Consider the following 27,633-nt stretch of genomic DNA (forward strand, 5'->3'; position numbering starts at 1 on the left):
GATCAAAGAAAATGCTTTCAATTGACGTGAAAAAGTTTCCCATTAAGATGGTAGCTGTTTTTCTCAAGCATGATTCCTTTTAATTGCGGAAAAGAGCCCAAAGGCTTTGTCAAGGGGCACATGTTTTCTATAAATGAAAACATAAATAAATGTGAGGTTATTTCACTAGGCATACATATGGATTTTGCTAAGCCAACTCTATTTATAAAAGATTGTTAGCCTTCACCGGAACTGCTGTCAACATTTATAGCAAAGGAATGTTTCTACTGCTCCGAATCGTGCCAGGATTTGAAAACAAGCCTAAAAACATTAGTTTTTTTAAAGACAGGTTTGATTTAAACTTCATGTGAAACGGGCCACTGTCTGTTCCCTAGTTTCTAAATGCTTGGAAGAAATTGTCAACTGAATAGCGGACTCGTGCTTTACCAGAAAATGTTTCCATGGCTGGAAGTCCCATAATTTAACCCTGCCATTGTTCTAGTCTTTCTAGAAGTTCTCTTTTGGTTATGGGCAAGAGTCTGGGATTATTTTTCTTATCACTGCCAAGAGAACAAAAATATTCTGTGATAGGGGAGTCTTTGACATCCATTAGAGCTTCGTATTCGTAATTACCTCCCCATGTTTTCCCAAAGGCTCATCTGCATGATCTCCTCTCTTTACGGATACTCATCCTAGACTACAAACACATTTATCAGTCCTGCTCAGAGAACAATTCTCAAATTGAAGTTTTCTCTGAAAGGAATTACCTATAAGCAAGCAAGAAGCCAACAGTCCTTGACAACCAACTGCAAACCATAGAAGGTAATAGTAACTTTAGCAATAATTTATATTCTCCATTTTCCATTCAACTTTTCTTTCTTGGGCTGCAGACCCTCCCAAGCCAGAATTTTTTTTCACTGCTTTTGCAATCAATCCTTACTCCAAGTGGCTCTAAGCCAACAGTTAAGAGTACAATCAAGCGTGGTTCCAGGCAGAGATCTCTCGGGCTGTCTCTTGTTTTTTTTGTGTGTGTGTTTTTTTTTCTTTCAAGTTGCATCTTCCCTAGATATAACATTTGTCATCTCTTGGCTTGAAAGGCATTTGTTTTTAATTTTTGACTGGCAAGAGGAAAATGTTAGATCGTTTCACAAAAATAACTAAAAGGACTTAAAAAAAATCCTAAATTTCCCAGGTAAGACAACATTTAAATATATTTAATGTTCACCTAACACGTAATTACCTATATGTGATTAAATTGCTTTGGAAACAGTTGGAAATGTTTTCACTTTCAAATACTGCCCCAATTTGACTGTAAGAATTCCAAAATACTTACCCCCATCTATATAAAGGGTTCCGTTTCTTTGCAATACATCTAAAGGGAAGGTTGCTTATAAAATGCAGCCATGGTTCCAATAAACTTAAAAACAGACAGAGATAGATCCAGAAGAAAAACACCGTGTTTTCTATATCGTTCATTCTTGTAATTCTACAGAAATGAAGAGCCAGCCACTCTTAACTAACGGTAGACATTAATGAATTTGAAATTATAAGGAAAGGCGGAATTCGCCAGAACTTCTGTTCCTAATCAATCACCAGAGGTCAGTGACATCATTAGAGCCTTTGATCACAGCTCCCCTTTCAAGCTCAGATGGGACCGGATTGATCCTCGCTGGCGCTGAGAAGGGAGAGACACCTAGGAGTACAATTCACCATGAAACATGAGAAGTCATCAGGGTCTCTTCCCCTCCTTGGAGAGGAACAGAGTGCACATTCCAGAGCAGCCCCACACCAGACAATAGAGCCACCTCGTTGCATCCAAACCGAATTCCCATCTTACCAGGATTCCCAAAGCACTTGCAAGGACAAACAGACAACAGGCTGCTTTCCTTTCCATTTGGTCTTCCGCCCCCACTCGACCCAACCAGGACAAGCCCCAGACCCCTTACCGTGGCCGGGGGCAGAGGATCTGGAATTTTTCTGCCCCTCAATCTCCCCATTACAAAGCACTTAATTCAGAACTTCCCTTTCTACTTCTGAATTTCACCTAATAGGTCTTTACTCAAAATGCTAGCTACTCTACACTAGCCAAAAAAAAAAGATAGTCCTTGAAGATAATTCTGGTTTCTCTAATTTCAAAACACTTGGACTGCAATCACCCGGGGTTGTTCTGATCTGCAGTGGTCACTTTGGGAACGAAAAGTTTTAATCGACCTTTACTTTGATTCCATTGTTTTTTTTTTTCCGCCTCCTTATTTGGAATACGAATCTAATTGAGCTTCGTGGACACTGGGGGAACGTAGTTTATTATCCCCCTCATCAGGTGATCAATGATTTCATTAATAAGACAGATAACAAAACTGTCATATCATCGACACTGTTATGAAAGATGATCCCGGCTTCCCGCTCCATTTTCCAAGGTCCGGGGTTCTCGGTGGCAGCTCTGAGTCCATTCAATATTTTCCACAGACAGAGAAAAGTGAAAATCCATTTTGAAACCAATTTCAATTAGGATCCAGAAGCTGTTATCACTGGTGTCGCCGAATGGGCCCGTAAGTGGAAATGTCGCCTATCCATTCTGAAATGAAACCTTATCAGGGGCTACAAAGATGGCTGGGGACAGCCTATCTGTAAATTACTTTTCGTCCTGTGTTAACTCAACCTTAGTCCTGTCATATGGAATTCCTTCCATCCACTAGTAATAATCTAATGACGAACTAGACACAGCGCCCAAATGGCTTTCAGCCGGACAGGGCTGTCCCCTGAAACACGGGTACAAATGCAAAAAAAAAAAAAAAAAAACCACAGTCAGGCCGGCAGGCCAGCAAAGGGCGAGGCCTGCTTTAAATGATAGAACGGAAAGTTGATTATGGGAAATAAAAGCAGCCCGGGTCTCCACCCATCGCATTCCTGGTGATTTTTCAATTGCAAACTCCAAGGCCCCGTTATTTCATGAATGCAGCACCCAAGTCGGACGCCATTCACTTCCGTCTTTCAGTCTCCTTTTAGCAAATTATCCCATGACGGCGGATTTATTCAGTCAAAGACCTGGGACTTTGAGAGGCAACAAAAGAATCAAGAGACTTTCTGGTCCACCTGCCTGGCGAATGATGAGGCAGGGAAAAGTCTCCCCCAGAGAAACCAATCAAACCATTGTGTGACACAGTCAGACCTTTTCAACTGTCAAGCCAGAGAGCAGGCGAAGAGATGAAAGAACTTGGGGCGAAGCTACCATTTACGGAACCATGTGGGAATGGTCTCCGAAGATTTAATAATTGGGACGGAACTCAACTTTCTACAAGTAAAGGGGGAGGGAGGGAAAGAAAGAGACCAAGAAGAGGAAAGAGTCAAAGGAAGGGGGAAAAAATAAAGAATGAAAAAGGAAAAAAAAAAAAGACAAAAGCCTAAGGCAGACTAGGAATAACTTTTATATAAAAATGTCCCCTATCTGAGATGAGGCCCTATCTATAAAAGTAAAGAAAAGAAAAAAAAATGATGCTGCTCCTCCCCAAAACAGGGAGAAAAAGATTTTAAAAAAAAAGACTTAACAAAGCCTTTGATATTTTTCTTCTAGGTTAGAGCTGCGTACGATGCTCTACTTCTGACCCTCTCATACAACTCATTCATTGCAGAAACACAACAACAAAAAAGCCCCTCATTATTAGCTGCCTCGTAGCTTTAAGTCTAAAATAGCATTTTAAATTGGCCTAAAAGGAGGCAAAGCGTCGACTGGACACTCAAAGAAGACTCAGACTGGCAGAGACACGAGGGTGTATATTTCTGGGCAGCTTTATCACCAATTCAACATGAAATGTTTAGCTGGAAAGGAAAAAAAAACAACTAACAGAAAGTAGAGCTCTCAGGGTCTGAAAAAATCATGGAGTGTGTTTTAAAACAAAACAAAAAAATGTAGCATCAAGCAGCGCCGGCAGGTCTAATGCTTTCATTATCGTGACTCGGATGGTAACTCTTACTACGCTGAGTTTAAAACACAAGTACTAAAGAAAAAAGTTTCTGCTGTAAAGCACAGGGAACTATGTTCAATATCTTGTAGCAACCTTAATTGAAAAAAAACATGAAAACAAATATATGTATGTATATGCATGACTGGGACTTTTTGCTGCACACCAGAAACTGACACATTGTAATTGACTGTACTTCTCTTTTAAAAAAAATAATAAACACACACACAAATATTGGTCAAAATTTGGGGGCGGGGAGCTGGAACTGTTTCATGTCTTGACTGTGGTGGAAGTCACGTGACTTCAGGGATTTGTCAAAACTCACAGAACTGTACGCCCAAAAAAGCGATTGATGCTGAATGTAAAGTTTTTAAAAGAAACAGCCATTGCAGCAGACTGCTTTGGTAAGATTTCCATGGAAACATGATAACTGGGAGGTTTTTGCTTTCTCCATCACCATCCCCTTCTCTGCCTGGGACCCTGGACATCCTGTAGCATCTCATGCTGCCTCCTGTTGGGAACAGATGCGCTCCCCTTGCCCTGGGGCTCAAAGTGGTAGGTGGTGGAGGGCCACCAGATGCCTCCCCGGAGGAAGACTGTCCTCCCCAAAGCACCATTTTGGTCCTAAGCTTCCTTCCACTCTCTGGTGGCTATTTCTGATTCTGATTAGTTTATTCCAGAAATTTGAAAAACCCACATCACACAACCCCAAGTAATCGAGGCAGCCCAGAAACTTTCCACAAGCAAAGACATAATGTTCTGGCTTCGCTGGACTCCTAGGTCTGGAAGACTGTGGCAAGGTGGGATTGAGATTTATTCCTGGTTTCTCTGAGCACCCAAGAATTGTTCTTTCAGAGGAGAAATCCAAGAGCTCGACACAAGAGAACAAAGCAGCCTTGCCCTCAGGGAAGCCCATTAGCACAGAATTACTGATTTCACCTCATAATGGGAAGGAGTATTTACGAATGACACGTAACACCAGTCAGAATGGCCATCATTCAAAAATCCACAAATGACAAATGCTGGAGAGGCTGTGGAGAAAGGGGAACCCTCCTACACTGCTGGTGGGAATGCAGGTTGGTGCAGCCACTGTGGAAAACAGTATGGAGATTCCTCAAAAGACTAGGAATAGACTTACCATATGACCCAGGAATCCCGCTCCTGGGCACATATCCAGAAGGAACCCTACTTCAGGATGACACCTGCACCCCAATGTTCATGGCAGCACTATTTACAATAGCCAAAACATGGAAACAGCCTGAATATCCATCAACAAGTGACTGGATAAAGAAGATGTGGTATATTTATACAATGGAATACTATTCAGCCATAAAAACCGACAACATAACGCCATTTGCAGCAACATGGATACTCCTGGAGAATGTCATTCTACGTGAAGTAAGCCAGAAAGAGAAAGAAAAATACCATATGAGATCGCTCATATGTGGAATCCAAAAAACAAAAACAAAAACAAAAAAACAAAGCATAAATACAAAACAGAAATAGACTCATAAATATAGAATACAAACTTGTGGTTACCAAGGGGGCGGAGGGTGGGAAGGAATAGACGGGATTTCAAAATTGTAGAATAGATAAACAAGATTATACTGTATAGCACAGGGAAATACACACAAGATCTTACAGTAGCTCACAAAGAAAAAAATGTGACAATGAATATATATATATGTTCATGCATAACTGAAAAATCGTGCTCTACACTGGAATTTGACACAACATTGTAAAATGATTATAAATCAATAAAAAATGTTACAAAAATTTTTTAAAAGGACCCTAAAAGCACGTGATACGTTAAATCCAACTTATGCCAATTTCAGGACCAGTGACTGGAGGTACTGTGTCTCGATCCCAGGTCCTGTCATCTCCTTGTCTGTTAAACTAGGTCCTGACGACTGCCACGTTTTAAGGATTTTTCTGTAAGCCAACATCCTCTAATTCCCTCGATCAGATTAAAGTTTAACCACGCAGAGACTATTACCAAAGGATGTCATGCTGGCAAAAGTGAGATGAAACGTACCAATGAATACAGCCCTGCCAGATGATATCCAGAAGAGGCTACTACTGTTACTAATGATAGTTGCCATGTTTGGGTACTCACTGGGCTAGCCTCAGAGATGTTGAGCAATTAGCCCAAGATCACACAGCAATAAAGTAGCTGGGCCAGGGTTCCAACCCTGGCATCCACACTATGGCGCTACACATCCCCACGGAGCCGAGGAAGGTTCTAGCAGGTCTGTGTCCTGTGCAGGCTGGGGCCCTCCAGACCCAAAACACTGAAGCGCGGCACAGTGGGGGCAGGAAAAAGACAAACCAAGGGCTACGCTCAAAAAGTTCCAAGTGCTACGGAGAAGCAGGGAGGGATGAACAGATGGGGCACAGGGAAATTTTAGGAGCGCAGCTATTCCATGGGATACGGTGATGGCAGCAACCTGACATTACAGATTTGTCAAAACCCATGGCCGGAGGGTATAATTCCGGGGCAGAGCATGTGCTTGGTATGCACGAGGTCCTGGGTTCAATCCCTAGTCCCTCCATTAAAAGCAAACAAACAAACAAACAAACAAATGTAATTACCTCCCCCCCCAAATAATTAATTAATTAATTTTTTTAAAAACCCTTTGCACATACAACACAAGGAATGAGCCCTAATGAAAACCATGGGCTCGAGTTAATAACTGCATAGCCATCAGTGTGCCAGTTGTAACCAATGTACCACGAATGCAAAGTGTTAATAACAGGGGAACCTGTGGGGGCGTGGAAGGGGCGTTCAGGAACTCTCTGTACCTCCTGATCAGTTTCTCTTTAAACTTACAACTCCTCTAAAATGCAGTCTATGGATTAAAATGTCAAATAAAATACCCTTCTCCACCAAATCGAGTGTTATTAGGCAGTTCTCCAAGGGACACAAGACTCCACGGAGAGAGAAAGAGACGGACGATGCAGTCGCACCTGGGAAGAAGGTACAGCGGGCAGGGATGGTAGGAATGACGCTCATCCTACTGGGAAGCATCCTGAATGAAGGTCCGGAGCCCTGCAATTTGGCTAAAGTGTAGGTTATAGATGGGAAAGGAGAGATGTGGCACATCCGACTGGAGAGGCAGGATGGGGTCAGATTGCGGGAGATATCTCAATACGAATCAAAGGGGTTTGAACTTTATTTCATTAAGTAGTTGGGAATCCCTGAAGGATCCAGAGTGGGGGTTAGCCTGGCATAAGCAACACCGCAAAAAGATTAACTTGGCAAGAGCGACTCCGTGAATCAGGGCACTGTGACTGGACAGAAGGTCACTTTAATTGTCTAGGCATGGGGTAGGGAGGTTTTAAGTAGCATTGTGCGGTAGGGTGGCCTGAAGGGACACACGGGTGAACAATTACAGACGAAAATCTACCGGGACCTCAAAACTGGTCGGACACGGGAAGCCGCAGGGAGGGAGGGGTCAAAGGTGACCGTGCGGTTTCAAGCCTGGGTGACTGCAGGAAAGGCGATCTTTTCAGCCAAAGTAAGACAACAGAGGTTGCCAGGTTAGGGACACGTGAGTCTGGAGCGGAAGAGAGTCAGGGCTCTTAGGAAAATCAGATAATTCATCGTGAGTTAGTTGGTTTCAAAACAAGAAAGCTCTTTTTAAAAAAAGCATCAAATGAAACTCTAATATGGCGCAAACTCCCCTAAAAATGGGCACCTCTAACCTGAAAGGAAACAGTTTACCCTAAAAACCAGAATCAAGAAAAAGGATGCGTGTCTGCTGTTTCCAATGTGAAGGCAGACAATCAAGGTTACTTTTCAAGGTTAAAAAACTCAAAATACAGTTTGTTAAAATTCTCTCCCCTACTTTCTGGCTTAAGAAGAAGGCATTCAGAAAGACAGTATAGAGGCAGGTATACGTTGGATTTTGTTTTTTTAAACCCTCCTTTCTTAAGATGGGTAAACTTGAACTATTTGAATTTCAGAGTCCAGAAAAGTCAAAATTACTTTTGCCAAACACTTTTTCCCTTCATTTCAAAACCTATGTGTATTTCAAGAAAACACACTCCTTTTGTTTTAGATTCCTAACACTGAACTCACCCCCATGTTCTGTCCTCGTAACAACGGCGGGTGTCTGCTAAGCTCTTACTCTGGGCAGGGCTAACGGAGGGGGACAGGCATTATTTTCTTTAATCCTCCGGGAGCTGCTGCAAAGTGGGTCTCACTATGGTCTTGCTGAACAGATGAGGAAACTGAGGCTCTGAGACATGAATCTGCCCGCACTCACACAGCTAGTCCTTGGTGTTGCCAGAACTCAGCTCACACTTCCAGCCCCAACCCGGGGATCCTCCTAAATAACCCCCTATAGTGTGAAACCAAGTTATCTACAAGTCCTGTCCATCCATCTGAAAGTCACGTGCTAGGAAATGGGATGTGGCCCCCCAAAAAGGGGGTGAAACATCTAAAATGACAAGAAACCTAAAACTCACAACCTACTGGCTTTCTGGGCTGAAGTGCCCACCCACTTATTTCTAAGCAGAATTAAGTACATAAACTCTTACCATAAAAAAGGTCAAGGAGACAAGAGATCACGCCAGGGAACAGCTGGCGAATTCCACTGTCAACAAAATTCTGAGCCATCTTACCTTACTCTCCGCCAGGAGACCAACAGATAATCACCATTAACACTCATAGGAGTTACTGGGCAGTTTGAAAGAAAATCATGAGCCCAGGAAATAACCAAAAGTTAGAGTTTAAAAAAAAAAAAAAGGATCGCCTATGTATTTGCAGACCACAACACTTTCCCTTACAAACCTCAAAGAATTTTTTTTTTTCTTAAGTGAAGGAGAACCAAGCCCTTCTTTTTGAAAGAATCAAAGTGAACAGGGAACTTCCTCTCTGTTTATTAATCTATCAGCTTTGGTTTCATGTTGCATCACCATTCGGATAATAGTTTCTGCTTTCTATCACTTTAAGGTATGTGTCCAATAACTCTCAGATCTGATAACAGAGCCCCAAGAGCAGGACCTGTGTTCGTTTATGATTAGCTGCTTTCTTTTTTTCAAAGCAGAGTGGTAGGTTAATAAGAAATATCAGATTACTCCCTTAAAAAAAAAAAATCAGAGGCCAAAACAAGACAAAACACTCCAGATTGAAGAATCAGTATTTGCAAGTCATTGAAGGAAATGTTCTGAGATGATGAGACATGTTGAATACACTGGAACATCTAGACTCAAAAATGTTTATTATTTACAAGACACCACGTGTAGCTCGGAAAGGGATGAAGCCATGCCAGGAATGGACAGATCATTAAGGCATTTAACTTAAGGTCCTAGCATATTAACAGATTGAGAGATTTTTAAGTAAACAATGACCCCTACTACCTTAGATGTGAAAGACACCATCTTCAACGCCAAAAGCGATCATTGAAACGGAACTCGCACTGAACAAATATTCAGAAAACTAAACGCCTTCTCTTTGGTCATTTACGCTTAATAAATAACACTAAAGGTTAAAATCAAACGTGAAGCCCACATTGTGGTTCCTGGAAAAAAGTACCGAATGCCTTATGTGTTGATACAGGTTCTAAAACGTTACCAAAAGCCGTCTGGCTGTGTTTCTTCCATACACGGTTTAGAACAGCTTTTCACTGGGGTTATTTTCAATTTCAGTGTGAAGAGACAAACCCGCCCTTGAATCGATGTTGCTGGAGGTTTCCAAAGCATACAGTTTGGTCGTGTGCAATGTGTGTGTTTAAACCAAATTCTGCATAGACTGTTGTTCTAGGAGTTGCTCCTCAGCTGAGAACAGTAAGAAAACAGATCTGCAAGGACATGCAGAGGAATGTGAGTGGTTCGGCTGGAAGGCTTACAATCAGGAACAAACTGCAGCGCCTAATGGCTGGAAGACTTAATTAAGTCAACCTAACTTGGCGCCAGTAACCGAACTTTTGGGTTTGTTGTATTTTAATCTTGAAATTGTGGACAGGGAGAGGAAATACATAGGTCACATCCAGAATATCCCTTGGTGCTAAAGGTACACTCCTTTACAAATCTCTGAATTCCAGAGCCTAAGAACTCCCTGGAAATAGTAGCAATTGGTATGGCCTAACAGCATCCAAATAGTTTCAATTTCCTTTTTGACTAGCCTCAGTGGAGATATCCAGGCATTTCTGAAATGTCTGCAGAGAAAAGACAGGAAGGGAGACAGTACAGACAGACGGATGCATGACCATGGGAATGACAGCCAACCTCCAAAAGCCCACACCCCACCGGCTCTAAAACCCAAACCAAACCCGGGCCAAAGGCCCCAGATCAGCTATGTGACCGCAGCTGGGAGCAAAGGGCAGGGTACCACCAGGTAGAAGCCGGCAGAACAAAGAAGCTGGGTCATTCCACCCCCTAGCATGATTCTGGGGCCATAAAGGGCTTCTGAACTAGTTAGATGGATCCTGCAAAGAACTCTGTGAAAAAAGCACATCATTCCAATTATCAGCATTGTTTACACAGAGCAATCACAGGGGGAAAATTGATTTTCCTCTGTTTTACTTTTTCCCATCTTTACATTTGTTTGCTGGTTTCCCTGGAATCTTCCAGCAGGGCCGCAAACCACCTGTGAAAAAACACCACCTCCATCTTCCTTTTACTTGGTTGGGTCTCTGTGTTAGCCCAAAATGAAAAGTACTAAATCCCTTACAAGAAATAGAACACTGAAAAACTGGTCAGAGCTCCCAGGATTCCAGGACAGCTATCATGTGGTCACGAGTCCCGCAAACCCGACGAATGAGCTTTCACCCCCAAAGAAGGATGTGCCTTCCATCCACTCAGGAGGGCAAGTGTGCTTCAAGCACCCAGGCTGATCAGGGCGGGAAGCCGGTGGAATTCGGTTTCGGAGTCAGTTCTGTGCCTATTTGAGACTATCTCAGGACTAATTTTTGTAAGTCGTGACAGCGCCTTCCCTGGCCACTGCTCCCCAGGGGCTTCCTGGAGGCCACGCGCTGATTAGGTTATTCTGTTCCTGGTCACCCGAAGCCGGTTAATGAGGAGAGCGCGTGATCAGAATGGCTCAGGACAAACACAGCCGCGCCACAAACCTTGCCCGGCACATGTCTGGGCGCGGGAGTAGAAGGAGGAACAGCACCTTCACAAGACCGGTCGCTGTTGCTACTCTGCTGAAATTCACAGGAAGGGACAGTGGCTCAAGGAGGTCCCACGCAGCACAGCTTTGGCCTCTACCAAAGACACCCCACGCCTGTTCTCACGCACACACGCTCCCGTGCGCCCATTCACGTCCATACCCCCTCACATTCACACGCATTGCTATAAAAATAACCAAAAGTTGATGTTTCATGAAGCGTAATATCCAGACAGTGATTCTTCTTACAAAATTTACTTTTAAAATTACCAAATAACCAACACGTTCTATACTGATTCTATTTCTGAAATAATAAATGTGCCTAATGTTTGCAAATTCCAGAGAAAAGAAACAAGGGCCTCGGGTTTTTTAGGGAGGAAATATGCCTTCTATCACCCACTCGGAAGAATAACGCAAATCTCTGGTTCCATTAAAAAAAAGCTCTAGTCCTGACTTGAAAGACCACGAATAAAGGGAGAAGTCTAGACATATCTTCATATGTATATAAAGTAAATTCATTATTTTAACTCAGACATAAATAGATCTCCCTAAGAATCAATTCAAAATGGGACTGGCTAGCCAGCAGGTGGAATGCCAGCCCCTCCCCTCACCCGGCCATGCCAGTTGGGCACACTGGTGACATCGGGGAAGAGAGCATGTGAGCAACTATGGACCAGGACAGGCGCAGAGAGCAGGGCCGAGCTCCTCAGAGGGGTCAGCTCAGGCAGTGTCACAGTTCGGACAAAAAAGTACAGCTTTCATACCGGACATCTGCCCTTACAGTCTACCTTTCTGGTCTGCTACCTTTGCAAAGCAGATTCTGACCATCCAATTACAAGTGAAAAATGGGAAATCAACCTAGTCACATCTTTCTTGGAGTAAACAAAATACATATATAAACCCACAGAGAGGGAGGGGGCAGATACAGATCCACGTACCCAGACAGGCAGTGTCCAGGACAGGGAGAACGGGACAGCCCATCCTTTTTAGGGTCACGTGGCAAAGTGAAATGCAATTAGCAGAGACCAGGGTGGCTATGAAATCTACAAAAAGTTAAGGCACTGACAGCTTTAAGAGGGGAAAAGTAGGGAGAGGAAGTGAAGGTTACCATTAACTTATTCAGTCTGATTTTACCAGAGGGGGCTCTGGAATTTATTTCCAATGCTCCACGCTTGAGTTGAAATGCCTCTCAATGCTTTGCTTAAAATATTAGGAAATACAGCATACAGAAACAGTGGTGCTCTGTTATCTCTGAACGCAAACAAAGAATATTAAATTTGTATACCCCAACAGCAAAACCAGCATCTCAGAAACTAGCATTACCCGAGGCTCAACCATGAACAACTTTTAAAACCCTTTAGCGTGGACTCCTCTGTGTCCACCAATTTTGACAAGGCAACTTTTGAGTCTTTCGTCATCACTAATAACTAATTATTCCGACGGGTGGGGCCCTTCCATGTGAAATGCAAAGTATTTTGAACTCCTGCCAGACTAATCAAGATGATTTCCAAAATGCCAAAACAGGAACTTCCTATAATAAATAACCTATCACATTTACATCTCAAATTAGAAAACCTGGAAGAAAACGTGTCGTTTCGCTGCCAAAAGAGAGCCGACTAGAGCCTGCCCATCCCCTAACGCCCACCCCCCCCGCCACCCCCAAAACTCCACTCCCATTCTCTTTCTTTAGCCTCTCAGCGCACAAACACTGGTCCAGGTGCAGATGCTCAATTCCCCAGGAACGCAGAACACAGGGAAAAAGACTGGAAGCGTGGCTGCCGGTAATCCCCGCGGCCGCTCACCATTGGAAGTGGTGCTGGAGGCCACGGCTTTCTCGCTGACCTCCGTTCGAGCGGAGCATTTCACTATGGAATTCTCCACTTTCTTCTTCTCGGTGGTCGTGGAGCTGTGGGACTGAGCCTCCATGGCGTCTTCTCATCACTTCAGCTCCCGGCGACCAGGAACGCCTGAGGGAAACCGACAACAGCGCCATCAACTTCCAATCAGCAGGAACTGACCATTGTAACTGACTGCACTTCAATTAAAAAAGGTGGAGTGGGGGACAAAAGGAAATCTCACCCCGAAGCCCACTTCACCTGTCACGGGAGGAGGTGCCTAGACTTCCAGCCAACTCAAAATCAGGAAGCCCTTTACCCATAGGTTTTCTTGCAAAAAAGCCTCGAAGTTCTAGGAACAAGCCAGTCGAACTCTGTCTACACCTGCAAAAGGGCAGCAGGGGGACCTGTCCAGGATGTAGGATTTTCCTCAAATTCCTCTTGTTATGAAATGGTCTAAATAGCTCCATTTTCAGCTTTGTTTATGGTGAGAAATCCAAGTGTCACCTTACTCTTTTAAGCCACATCTACAAACATCTCTTCAGGTGGCTGACTTTAGAAAAAAGGACATTAGAAGCTTTTTAGTTCTCAATTAGAGGTTTTAAAGAGGGACCGACAACATCTCCAATCCAAGCCTAACTCCAAGTTCTGAATCAGAGGAGAATTCTGGTCAAGCAGCCAGTGGTTTCTGCTTCCCTCACTAAGATACATGAATTGCAATATGCCTCCTGAACCGAATTCATTCAGGTAAACCATGCCCTTTAAGCATTCTTAAACCATGAGGACATTTCCATTCATTCAAGCTCTGTTTTTAAAACAAACAAAGGTGATAGAACAACATTCTGGATCCTACAGGAAAAGGCAATAGACCGCTGACAGCAAAGGCTGGAACCACTTAAGAAATAAGAAAACTCAGCTCAAGGCAAGTGCAGTTAGCCCGTCTTTCATTGGCTTCATTCATGTGATAATCGCCCTAACTCATCATTCATCAATTTGCACTCTGGTTCATGTTCATTTTTTTTTTTTTGCAGTCATGATCTATACCTACAAAGAACACAGGAAAAGATGACAAGCTCCCTCTCTACCAGGTTCTCCTCAAGCTACCTAGACCGCTACATTCGGTGAGCACTCCTTCCATGGAATCATCCACCTCATTTTCTACATTTAGCAGTCCTCATCGTGTTCAATCAAAAGAACAATTTGTGTGTATCAGTTAACCCCGAACTCCTAATGTATCCGTCTTCCCCGCCACTTTCCCCTTTGGTAACCACAGTTTGTTTTCCACGTCCATGAGATATACACTACTGTATATAAAGTAGATAAACAACAAAGACCTAATGTCTGGCACAGGAAACTATATTCAATATCTTGTAATAACATATAATGGAAAATAATCCGAATAAAATATATATATGAATGTATATGTATAACTGAATCACTTTGCTGTACACCTGAAACTAACACTGTAAGTCAATTACACTTCAATAAAAAAAAAAAACAACAATTAGTGAAATAAAATAAGCAACTGCTTCACCGACGAAGAATTCAAGTACCAGAGGGAAGATTTTTGAGTCAACTCAAATTTGCAAAAGAACTGCAAATTCTTTATTGTACAAGAAACCTGGAGTAAGTAACGAGAAAAAAGCTGAAGTCCCAGAGGCCGCATGGCCTGGTAGCACCACCTCTTCCAGTAACTTCCATTTCTTTTCCTTGATTATCCAGGGGCATTCATGGAAAAAACACAAGTTATTTAAGAACAGCTTTTCTAGAATGAAAATGACAAAAAGATGCCCGAAGTTAAATTTACTTTTCAATGATCAGGTCCACTCCAAATTCAGAAACATCCCTCAAAGGATGCTGACAGAGTCCAACAGTGAAGGACTGCACAACTTCCTTTCTCTCTGGCGGCTGCCACTCTGCACAAGTCCACAGGGCAGGGCCTGACTAGCGCCCCCTGGAGTTGCCCAGTACTTCTGTTTTCTCATCTGTCACCTCACAGAGTCACACAGAGGGACTTAACCTTGGGAGGCAGTGGGAGTACAGTCCTCTTTAAGAATATGTTAAAACTTATCGATCCTCTCCCCCCAAATATCCTTAAACACACAAAAAACTGTCCATCTGATTTCCCAGGGACCACAGACCCTCCAATCCAGAACCCTTGCAGGAGAAATTCTCACGGACCCTTTCTAGCTCTAACCATCTCAGAAGGATTCTTCAATTTTTTTAAACACTCCTCCCCCAAATCGATTGAATTCTCATTTTTAAAGCATGCTGCAAGAACAATTCATCAACACTTTTTTTTTCTCAGCATTGTACAAGAGCCACCTGAATTGGCTTGCACAGAGTGCTTGTGAAAATTTCAGAGTTCCAGGTCCAATGCCTGATGTCTTGGAGGTGGTCCCTGAAACCTTTCTTTTAACCAGCACTGGTGATTCTCAGGCTCCCTGAAGCTTGCAGACAACTGATCTACTCATTTTTGTTCACTGCTCTGTACCCAGTGCAGTAGGTCCTCATTAAAGTCTCGGCTGACTGGATGAACTAATGAATTAACTGCACCCAGAATACTGAATCCCAACGGCTGGCAAGGGCCCATCCCAGCACCCATCACAATAACAAACTCAGCTTCCCTGCAGAATCTTTGCTGAATGTCCATCTTCCCCTCCAGACCCCAAGATCCATGAGCACAAGTCCCTGCCCATTTTCCCAACACCTCAAACCTGTAAGAATATTTACTGAATAAATGAACGATCCAGCAAAGACCCCCTTGACCTGGAAAATTCAGCAGGATCTTGAATCTTAATTGTCATTTATTTAGCTCTGTAACTTTTCTTTTATATCCAGTGTTTCTTTGAAAACTGGCAAATTAGATAAAAACTGAAAATTTTAGCAGGACTATTTAATTAATCCAAACACTCCATTTGCAACCATTTTGGATAAGAGGCATGAACTACACTATAATTGTTTCCCTCAATACACACAGTTTTATTGGTCAAGTCCGGATGGAGTTTACTAATACTAGACATGGAAATATCCTAATGGACCAGAAAAAAAAAAAAATCAGGAAGAGATGAGATTCCTGGTAGGAAGTCAGTTTGTCTCTTCCTTGGAGGAGGGAGCTAATTAATAGTAGCAAAGAGACAGGTCACCAAAGCTCCTTGACAAACTTGGTTTTTGTGGAGTTGTTGGTTTTTCCCCCAAGCAAAGGACTTCATTTTAACAAAGCATTAAAACCCTCAGAATACTCATCACCAGAGAGAGGCTCAGTGAGCAGAGAGGTAAAGCCCCAGGCAGGCACTGATTGAAATCACACTAATTAATGGTCTTAGAGAATATTAATTCTTTCCCCCCAACCCCTGTTGGAAATGGATTTTTTAAAAATAGGCCCTTGGTCACTCAAAAGTCTACCCCCTTCTTCTATTTTGACAACTTATTTTTGGATCTCATTAGTTAGTAACTCATTATTTAGAAGTGTGGTTTATGCTTAGAACGGGGCTAGAAAAATGGCATTTTGCCAAGGCAGACATCTGCTTCCTGTATATCCCTATAAATTATATCAGCTTGTTTTCCCTGATAAAGCCCCAACTCTGTCCCTGTCAGTTATAAAGGAGAAAGTTTGAAGATCCTCGACTCTCACACCTCATCAGAACTCTGCACGGAGAGTTCCTGAGCAGAAAAAAGCGTCTGCCTCTAGCTGTGGTGACAATTTTTTTTTCACAGCCGAGTTGGGAAAGTCAGTCCTGAGTTGATACAGGAAAGCGTGAGGATCAGAAGTGAGCAGTAAAAATGCCTGATGGACTCCTAAGCCGTACAGAAGTGGGGCAGTTAAGCAGGACTCCTCTTAAAACCTGGAATTTCTTAAATAATACACTACCACTTATTTGTAACATAACTCTCAGGGAAAAACTTTTCAGTTCTGCTTCACTTTAAAGATTTTTTTTCTCTGAGGAAAACGTGCCACTGGTTTTTCGAAGTGAATGAAATGAGACTTTCAGAGCCCATTCCTTTTCTTATATAAGGCCAAACTTTTCTCCTTCAATCCTTTTCAACACTGCAACATTACATGCAAGATTTGCTGGCATGCCCCTTGACTTTTTCATGCTTATGGGAAAAAAAAAAACTTATTTGTAGCTGATGTTCGAGTCCCAGCAGCTTGAGTGTATGAAAAAAAATAAAATAAAATAAACCAACCCTGCAAACAAGGAGAACTGCTCTGAGTGTACCCTGCTAAAGCTTGAAGTTTCCTAGGTAAATGCAGGGATGAAAAATCCCTTCCTGAAAGCAAACAGTCATGGCTTTTCCCCCATTCAACTGTCCCTGAATCTTTTGGCATTTGCCCCAGGCCTAAACCCAGGGCGCAATTAATTCCAAACCTTCTTTGACACCTAATGCTGCTCTTACTAGCAACCTGCCCACAGGTGGGTCTTTCCTTTCTGAATTCCCAATCTGAATTTGCAGCAACCTCCCTATAAAACAAGACATCTACAGCGTCCTAGAGCCACTGACCAGGTGATGCTGCACTTCAGGTCTCAGCCTGAAAGGCGCCAAAGAAAAACATTTACCAATTTGGAGATTACTGGTGGGGACCTGGGAAAGAGCACTGTCGCCCCCAAAAAGCCTCAAGTGGCCCTCTCTTAGAGTCACCACTTGGAGCTGCAATGAAAAGAAAAAAAAAAAAAAAACAGAAACTTGCATCTTTGCAAAGACGAGCTGTCATTTTTATTTATTTTTTTTTTTCATCTAGTAGGCAATGGGCGGTGGTCAGTGGTGCCTGGGAGCGCTGGCATCCCGCGCTTCCAGGCCGCCTTTCCTTCTGTTCCCCGGGCGGTTCCAGGGTCCGCGTCCTCACACCGGGCGGGCCCCGCTCCCCGCCCGAGGTCGCAGTCGGTTCAGCCGGTTCCGCCGCGGCCCCGGCCGGCCCGCCTCACCGTCGGCTCCCTCCCGGGCGCGGGCGGGCTCCTCGGCATCGCCTTCCAGAAGCCGTCCCCCGCACCCCGCAAAATGTAGATCGGGGCGGGGGGGGGGCGGTTGGTGATCGGAAGCCCGCGGGGCCTCCGCCGGGAAAGGGGCGGCCCTCATCCCTCTGCATGTCGAGGGTTACCCGCCCCGGGAGGGTGGATTCCCGGGCTTCGGCGAAGTCTCCGCACAGCTGGCCGGGCCGCATTTGCGGCAGACAGTGGCCGGTGGCGGCCCTGCTTCCACTCACACAGCTGTTTTCAGGCTGAATTCCGGGAGGTGCAGCTTGCCAGGCACTTTGCAATGCAACAGCCTGTGGTCGCCCTACAGTAAAACACGGGGGACGCTTCAAGTCTTCAGGAAAACCCATGGCTGGGTGCTTCACTTAACACAACTTCCAACCCGCTTCTCCGGCCGCTAAACTGGTCCCCAGTGTTGCGTCTTCACTAGCTGCCCTAAATAGATGAGGTGCTGTGAATGGTCGAGGCAGAGACGCATCCCATGGGCTCCCAGGGAGGAGAGCCCACAGGGGAGTCCCAAAGTTCAACCTTAACCCTGAGGTTTTACATAGTAAGTAGAGAGCACGAGAAACCACAATTCTGGGAACTTGTGCAAATAAAAAAAAATCAGCCTTTCCCCTTGCAGTTTTCTGAAGGGAACCCTCTGGTGCACACAGGAGCCGGGTTCTATTATCCGTTAAAGCCTTAAAATGTGAAAAAAAAGAAAGAAAGAAAGAAAAAAGAAAAATAAAGAGGCACCAGCACTAAAACTAACGTTTGAAATGACGTCTGAACTGCATAAAACGACTTTCTCATCGAAGGTGAAATGGAACAGTAGCAAGGAACTAACAAATGCATCCTTTGTGAACAGCAGACTACTTCATTTACTTCCCTAATCCAGCTGGTCTGCTTTTAAGTTGCCTGAATTTGGGCAATCATTCTGTTTGATTTTTTTTTTTCTTATTGCATTCAAAGACTGAAAACAACTAAGTCAAAAGCCTGATTAATGACAGCCTGATCAGTGTCGGATGGGTTAAAACGGCTACTGCCAATGAGGGATCAGAGAGAAGAGGCATTCCAGGGCAGTGCTTTTAACAACAGGGCCATGAGGCCTTAAGTGAGAAATGATTCTCTGCAACTCAGGGAACTATTGCTCAAGTGGAATAAGGCTTTCCTCCAGAGAAAGTTCATTTACTTACACCTGCCCGTATATTTATAAGCTGGACGATCTTCTTGATATGCAAATATTTCAAAAATCTAGAAGGAACCAGCCAGTGTAAGGATTTCTGAGGCCCCTCCCCAGTATCCCAGAAGAGTGACCCTCTTCTCCAACTTTATTCCTAGCAGATTAGCTGCTCCTTTAAGATGCTGCTCTTGGAGTAACCATTTAGGTAAAATTCTTATTAAATAGTTACACTTTCCTGCAGCATTAAAATTCAGTTTCTAAAGAAAATGCCCACTTTAGGAAGAGGAGAGTTTTAAAAAAAATTAAAAATCAAGAACCACAAACTAATGCTGATTTTAATTTCTGATCATTTCTGGAAGTGAGAAATAGAGCGTGCGTTTCAATGAGCAAAATTCAGGGAATTTAAAACATTTTGGTGGATTTCATACAGTCATGCACTAGAGAAAACCTCTTGCAGGTCTGGAATGTGGGTGAATGTTTCCTGGTGCTCCAAACATCTTTCTGAACTTAAAATCAATTAGGCACACACAACCTCTGTGATACACCAAGTTTCCAACATCCCTTAGGCTTCCTTTCCCTTCCCTGTCTGCACTGCCTTTTTTTCCTAGAAGCTCAACTTTATAAGTTCTTAATGAAATCTTCATGAATTTTTAACTACTGTTATTTTTAAATGTGCAATTATTTGAACTTTCCATGTGATTTTTCCCTCATAATTAGAAAAGCCTATAGACTTGACTATAAATAAGAAAGTCCCCTCTCTGTTCAAGTTGCCATAAATGGCTATTGGTAGCGGGGGGGGTGTCCCCCAAATCTGCTGCCTATTGTTTTCAATCTTTCTTTCCCAGTTTCTGAAGCTCCTAATCTCAGATAAGCAGTATTCATGATAGACATCCCTCAATGGAATGACTCTAAGGGGAATGGAATTACTCTAAGGGGGAATAATTGCCTGGCTATGGATTAAGGGAGTTTGGTTTTAGTCGATTACCTCCATCTAAACTTTTGAGAAACCCATATATTTAACTTCAACAACTGAAAAGTTTATTTGCCACAAAGTCATCACTGCTATTAGCGTTAAAATCACAAATGACATTTCCGGTCCCAATTTTAATTTTCTGCCACGTGTATTTAAGAGGAAAGACCATCAGTTGCTCTGACTTTCTCTGCTGCCAGCAGTGCTTTATGAGAACCATTTGAAGGGTGTGTGACGTCTCTAGTGAATGCTGATTACCATTTCTGGGTTTTGAGAAAACTATAGAACACCAGGGTACTCCGGCTAGTCTTTGCAGAAGTGTCCCACAAACCAGGAGCTCTTAGGGGTGAGCAATAATGTGGAGCAAGCTGGGACCCCCACTTTCTGGGGGTTTGCTGGAGGCGGACAATCCTCCAGCAGAAAAGATCTATAAGTCAGTTATCCACCTACAGATCAGCTGAGCTCATGAAAACTATATTTCCCTCAAATCCATACATATCACACAGGATGACTGTTTGACATCAAAGGTGTCCCTTGTCTCACTTCCCTGAGACTGACAGGAATTAAAAGTTTTCATGCATTTTCAGAAGGATTTAAAAACCCCTAAATATAAACGTTACTCTTAGAGAACTTCTGGAAATCTGGTTCCTAGGATCAGGTGTGCCTTTATAACCAAGCTTAAGCGGGTAGAATGTATGTTCTATGATTCGTCATTTGCTTTCAAACCACCACAAAAAAGGAGACCAATCACTGGGTGGTAAAATTAGCTGGAGAGATCCCAAAGGTACTTAGCTTATTTTTCTGTCTAGTTCTGTTCGTCATACTTTATCTTCCCAATTTTTAAACCTGGGATGCTTGAATCTTAATTGCAATTTAAAAAGCAAAAATTTTCCCCCAATTTCAGGATTTTTTTTTATCAGGGCTTATTCAGTAAAAATTACACCCCGGGACCACTCAGCCTATAAACTTCGCAGAATTCTTCAGCTATCTTGTTTTTTTGCTGCCTGCCCACCAGTCACGTACAAAACTGCCAATGCAAACTATGGTGCACTACGCATCTTTCCAAGGACACTCTCTGGGATGGAATTTCACTGGAGCCTCCACAGTTCAAACAGCACATGCTGCCCCAAAGTGCCAGGCCTTGGTCCACACACCATTCAGATTTCCATCCATCTTAGTTCATTAAGGCTTCATTCTCAAGCTGCTGCCTGAGGTGTGTGCACACGCAGGTAACTCTCTTGAGACTGAATTCTTCCTTTTTAAGACACCACAAGATGAAATCGAGAATACGGTTGAATTGCCTCATTTCTTCGTGATGGCAACTTGAGAGCCATCTTTCATCTGAATTGTGAGTTTTCGGTCTTTTTTTGTAAAAAGTAACTAGTTTGTAACATCCACCACCCTGGAATATCGGTAACTTGTTTTATGGAATCTTCCCCCAAAGTCAAAGGAGCTAAAGCAACACATTTCCACGTGAAAATAAACAACTAAGACGTCACATTGCGTCCTGAAGGTTCTCCCAGAGACAGAGATTTAAATAAAATGGTACATCTCCCATTATTTGATTTCATTTTGTGGCATAAAAATTACCCAAATAGGCAATCAAGTGCTTATATTTAAGACATACTCCTGTGTCTCACACACACACACACACACACACACACACAGAGTCAGCTCCCCTCCCCTCCCCTCCCAAAAAAAAAAAAAAGAGTAAAGAAATACCCACTAGCTGTTTCTGGCCAGCAATCAATCCAATTTACTGCACGTACAATTTATATGTACAGTACATGCCGCAACAAAACCACAGTGTGATGCCAACAGGGCCCTTCAGAAAGTTTCCCCCTAAATCTCTGGAAAGGAGCTTTAAAAGAAAGCAAGGATTACAGTCAGCGAGAAGGTAGGGAGGGGACTTACCTCAAACCCAGCCAAGCGGAAATCAGAGCAGTAATTCTACAAGTCGACAGAGTACACTTTCAAAGCTCTAATGGTGTGAAGAAGTGCTGGGTAGCATGGCCCGAAGGCACCACTAATACACTGATGACTGATGGCGGGGCCGGGCAGACAATGAATTTGGGGCTTGAAAACTAACAGAAACCATGCAGTCCTTTGACAAATGAGCTTTCACCATTTCATTCATTGAATAACCTTTAAGCACAAAATTGGCTCGAGTTCTCTTGGGAATTATATGACATGCTGCTGGACGGCGATGTTAAGTATATTCTTTTTTTAATCATGACTCGTATGCAAAATGAGAAACGCACCATACGTTGAGGACACAACTCTAGATAACTCAGATGGATGCGTGGGGCGCAACACAATATTGCCTTTCAGGAGGGGGCCGGAATGTTCCAGGGCCACCTTATTAACTATGTAATGGCTTGTTCATTCAGTTTCTTTAGAGAGTCACAGATTCCCTGGGACATTCTGTCGGGCTGAAATATACACACGCAGAACAAAAAACACTTTCACATTTGAAAAAAGAAAAAAGCTGAAAGTGGTCATGAGTAGCTGAAAAGTGTGGCACTAAAAATATAGTGCATTTAGAGTTACAAGTGGAAAAAGTCTAATTTTAAGGGGTGAGGCAAGGGAAAAGTGCCTTAAAACAATTGAGACACCACGTAAAGTGTGCAATCAAATCTACTCGCAAACACATTTAACGTCCAGTTTCTTTCCAAAGGCTCCCCTCCCTCTTCCCCCCTGTAAGAACTAACCCCTCGATGGAAAAATAATAATTTGGGCCATTTTGAAAGAGAGAAATGAAATAGCTCACGTGTCTCTAAATTAACAAATACCCCTTACTCCAGACAGCATTGCCTTTAACAGCTCCTAAAAACTTAAGAAAAGGATCTTAAAACAGGAAGCTTAGTGAGCTCATAAAACTGTTGTTGGAGCCAGGAACACATAGCATATTTAATCTGCAAACTGTGAGAGTCTACAGTGATTTCAGCAAGATCTGAGGCATGCCCTCAAGGTTTGCTGGGATCTGGGATTAGGGGGTTGATAAGAACCTCTACTGCCCATGGACATGTTTTTCTTCTACAGTTAAACACAAATGCAGAGAGACGTTTGACTGCTGCTTGGCGTTACTGCTCAAGTTATAAAAAAGCTTTGCAGCTCCTTTTGCTGTCAATATATCAAAGTTTAAAAAAAAATCATCAAAGTGTGAAATTTCATTTAAAGTCTTCGCCAGTCTACAGCTCTATTTCACAGGCCCATCAAATAAAAGTAAAGATGAAAAATACACTGAAAAGTACTTGAAAAAGTTTGCAGCTCTACCCTTGCCCTGTTGTTGTTTATTCTGTCTCCCTTTATTTGCTTTGAAACGAGAACAAATCAATTTTCATCTGGAAAAATGACAAGCGAAGTGAAGGGCGGCATCTTTTAGTAGCCTTTAATGAACAGGCAACCTGAAGTCATTTATTAGAGTGGAATCTTTTGCTCAGCAAATGAAACACACACACACACTCACATACACACACACACAATTTCTTCTATAGTCATGTCAGCGTTTTAATTGACTCTCATGATATAAGTTGGCAGAAAATTTCTTGAATCTTCCAAAACAAATCAGACCAACTCTAGAATATGAATGCCAGCAAAACTAAAACCTCCTTCAAAGAATTCTTTAGCTGGGGATTTACAACAATTGCAGAAAGAAGAAAAGTCTGACTTTTAAGATAATCTACTATAGTCTAAAAGCATTAACATTCCATTACGAAGGTTTTCTGGAGGATTTCATGACTCATTGAGTCACTTTTCCTTCAAGACTGGTTTTTCTTAGTCCATCACTGTCTCCACATAAGTGAGCACAGGGAAGAATGACCATTGCATTGTCTCCTTTCATAAACTCCCAAACCCCATCCTCAAAAAAGGGGGGGGGGCCGGAATCTCAGAAAGCAGGAAACCTGACAGAGAAGGAAGGACCCCTAAACTGCTAAGCACAGAGGAAGTCTACAACCGTTCCAGCATGCAGGTAATTAAGAAAACTGGCCAAGAAACAAAGGAAAGTCCAACTTTTAGGCTTGGGCATCAACTGCTAAATGAATGACTCTTTCACTAAATAAGTAATGAAATAACTCACCAGGGTCATTTTTCATCAGTACTGAATTTTCTCATTTCTATCTGTGGTCCGCTGCAAAATCAGACATACCAGAAAGACATGCTGATGTCAGGGTTCAAACAAGGAAGACAGACCCGTTCAAGGTACCAGGAATGGGTAGGTATCTGAGCTCAGGAACCTTCTAGCCTCTTCTCAACAATACAATCTGTTCCTTTTAAAGTGCTTCTGCCTGTGTGAAATTTCACTAGACACCTCTCACATTGGACTCGTTCAGGCATCTGAAACCAAAGCTCCCCTAGGCTGACTTTAAGAATCATATACCCTGAAAGGAGCTCCCCTTAGGCAGGAGTTTCTAATTAAACAGCTTTTAGTATAAAATAAACCTCTTCTCTCTATAAGTACGCCATTACCACTCATTTAAATGTTAGTTCGTGTTTGCTTTAGGTCTGTCTATAGTCTAGCTGGCCAAAGTGTTTGTGTACCAGGTTGTTAAGACCAATATTTCCTAACATAAACAAATTCTTTAGATACTTCACACAGTTTACATTGTTCAGGCCAATTTCCACTGCTTTAATATACCCCCTCAACTGAAATACTGTTCTCCTTTAGAAAAATGAAGAGATTTTGAGGTAATTTCACTACTCTGAAACATAGCATTTTCCTCCTTCAAAATAATCTTGACACATGTAATTAAGAAACTGTCAGACGATTATTAATTTTTAATTTAAAACCTAAATGAAATAATTACAGGAATCAATCAATAAGGCACCTATTCAAATTCCAGAGCAATTACATAAATACTCAAAATGAATACTTCAGGCGAATTCTTGAAGATTTCAGTCTATAGTACGCTAAGATAGCAAAACAACACAAAAAGTCTAACAGGGAAGGGGTCGATGAATAGCTCCTGCCTTTAACAGACCGCAATGAGCTCATTCCAGTTGGCCACGGCTGAGGCCCCCCACCAGCCATGCCCAAAGCACTCAAGCTGGAAGGCTTTTTAAAAGTTAATTTATTTCCACCAGATCCATATTTCAGGGATCTCAAATACACCCCAATTCTGTACAAAATCACATTTGGGAGAGGGGAAAGCCTCATCATCATGAATTTTCAGCACAGTGCTCTGGAAAAGACGAACTGGGGCGAAGTGGGAAGAAAGAAACAGGAGAGCAGAAGGTGTTTTCTAGAACCAGTCCGGCTTAATGGCACTGCGCAGGTCTCTGCACGGCGGCCGCCCATCCATACCTCTGACTAAAGGGTTCTTTTACTTGGAGATGCGGACAGTCCATCATTTCAAACTGAAATGGCAGCTGGAAAATGTGGAACAGCTGGCAAAGAGCTGGGAGAAAATGTTTTACATAAATATATGTACATATAAACTGGCAGAGGGCCACGTTCTCTGTACCCAAGGCCAGAATCTATTCGGGGACTGCACACCAGGGAGATGAGACGCTGGAGGCAGGAGAAACAGCGAGGAGGATGTCTCCTTAATCCTCTTTCTACACGGGGTCAGCCAGGGAAGCGTGGGTCCAGCCCCTCTGGGGATGGCATCTCCCGAAGGAGGTGCAATCAGGGGCATGAGCGCAAAGTTCAGGGAAGGATAAAAGGCCGGGTGTGCAGTGGACCTTCGGCATCTGGCAATCTGCTTAAAAGTCCCTTCACAAACTCTCCAAGTTCGGGGTAAATATTTACTCCCTCTCCACCTCCTCCCGCCCATGTGCCCTCTGCAACTCCAGAAAGTAACTGTCCCCTGCAGAGTGATTCATACCCGACTCTGCTCAGTGAAAACGCGGCCTCTGAGAAGATTATTGCCGGGGCCACGGTTACCACTCCCTCCCTGCAGCTTCTAACGCTTTTATGTCTTTTGTTTTATTTTTCCTCTCTTTCCTTTTGTTTTCTTTTGTGTGTGTGTGTTTTAATGCTGTCCCTGGCAAGGAAAAGAAATGAAAGAATCCCAAATCATCCACAGATGGCACAACTTTCACTTTTCCTCTCTCGGGACGGAGGCGCGCCTCTCTCCTCGGGTCACCAATTCCGCCCCCCCACCCCACCCCCCCGCGCCGCCGCCCCCCAAACCCGTCGGAAGGGAAGCGCAGGATGGACGAAGCCCCCGCAGCCGCGCTCCCCGCGCCGTCCCACCTCGCCGCTCGCCGCCCGCCGCCTTCCGCGCCCGGTCTCCGCGGGGAGGGGACCGCAGTTGTGCGAAGGCGGGCGCCGGAGCCTCGGGGTCTAGCGGAGTTCCTTCCAGCCCGCGGGGCGGGAAGTGGGGGCCCGGGGCGCCGTCGCCGCGGCCGCTGCAAACTTCATCCCCCCGTCCGGGAGGTGAAGTCCTCCAGCCGGTCCCCGGATGGCCGAGGGTGCTCAGACGGGGAGCATCAGGAAGGAGGCAGCGACGGGAGCCTGACGAGCTGCTCTCTAAATCTGGGCGCCTTTTGACAGCCATTTTCACTTCCTCCCGCTCCCCCGGTCGGGGACCCCCTCTCGACCCGGAGGCGCGGGCGCGGCCGCAGGAGCCGGCTGCCCGGTGCGGGGCCCGCGAAACAAAGAACTTCGGGCGGGACGTACCTGCGGCGGCGGCGGCTGTCAAGTCCCCGAACTTCCCATAGACCCGCGTCCGGGGCGCGGGCGGGCGGCTCCGGGCTCCGCGCGGCCGCGGGCGGCTCGGGCTACGGCGAGAGGCCGGGCTGGGCGCGGGGGGCGCCCGCGGCGGGCATGGTGCGGCGCGGGCGGCCGCGGGGCGCGCGGGGAGGGCGAGTCCGGGCGGCGAGGGTGCGCGAGGGCGAGGGTGCGAGCGCGCCGGTGGCGGCGGCGGCGGCGGCGGCGGCGGCGGCGCTGCCCCTGCCCGCTCCCGCCCGCTCGTGCGGCTCCGGCATCGGTTTCAGGGCTCGTGTAATCCGATCCCTTCTGACTCACAGGCCCTGAGTGACAGTTCTGATTTGGTTCACCGGCGGGAGGGAGGGGAAAGAGAAAGAAAGAAAGCCCCCACCGTGCTCCCCTCCCAGCATCCAATCGACTTTCTGGAAGAAGGTCCCATCCCGGCCTGGAAACCCGCGCGGGCTCGGAGGCACCCCCGCCCCCGCCCCGACCCGCGCAGCCTGAGCTACTCACGGGTGGAAAAGTTGTCCCTCGGCTGTGCGCTTCCCTCCCTCGCGCTCCCTCCTTCACTCCTCTCCTCCTCTTCCTCCTCCTCCTCCTCCTAGCGCTCCTCCTCCCCCAAGTTTTAACAGATGTTGCCGGACTCTCGGCTCTGCCTCGCGCTCCCTCTTCCTCCGCCCCCGCCCCCGCCCCGTCCCTTTTCTTTCGGCCACTCTCCGGCGCGGTGGGGACGCGCCGAGCAGCAGGACGCCTGCCGCCGCAGGGGGCGAAGTTGGGAAAACTTGCAGGAGTGCAGCTCGCCTTACTTTTGCTTTCTCGCTCCTTCCAGGCCGCGCCGGGGACCGGCGCTTCCCCGCCCGCCGGGTCCCCGCGCGCCCGCAGCGGGTCCCAGCGGCGACGCGGGCGGCGGCGAGGAGGCGGCGCGGCGCGGGGCCGGGGTCGGGGGCTGGGGGAAGCCCGGGCGCCCCGAGCCACGCGCGCGC

At 44.8% G+C, this 27,633-nt stretch overlaps 1 protein-coding gene across 3 annotated transcripts in view; it reads right to left on the reverse strand.

The window, feature by feature from the left end:
* Nucleotides 1-27,345, reverse strand: part of GLI3 (GLI family zinc finger 3) — a 268,288-nt gene extending 240,943 nt beyond the window's left edge. For 2 of the 3 annotated variants that reach the window (XM_072965244.1, XM_072965243.1), the window contains exons 1-2: nt 26,621-27,150; nt 12,855-13,019 (exon numbers count right to left, since the gene is read on the reverse strand). In XM_072965244.1, the coding sequence (XP_072821345.1) occupies nt 12,855-12,978 (124 nt within the window). In that variant the 5' untranslated portion in view covers nt 12,979-13,019; nt 26,621-27,150. The other variant, XM_031679804.2, reaches the window with a different exon arrangement.
* Between the last annotated feature and the right edge of the window lie 288 nt (nt 27,346-27,633).

This window comes from Vicugna pacos, chromosome 7 (genome assembly GCF_048564905.1).
Source record: "Vicugna pacos chromosome 7, VicPac4, whole genome shotgun sequence".
NCBI lineage: Eukaryota > Metazoa > Chordata > Mammalia > Artiodactyla > Camelidae > Vicugna > Vicugna pacos.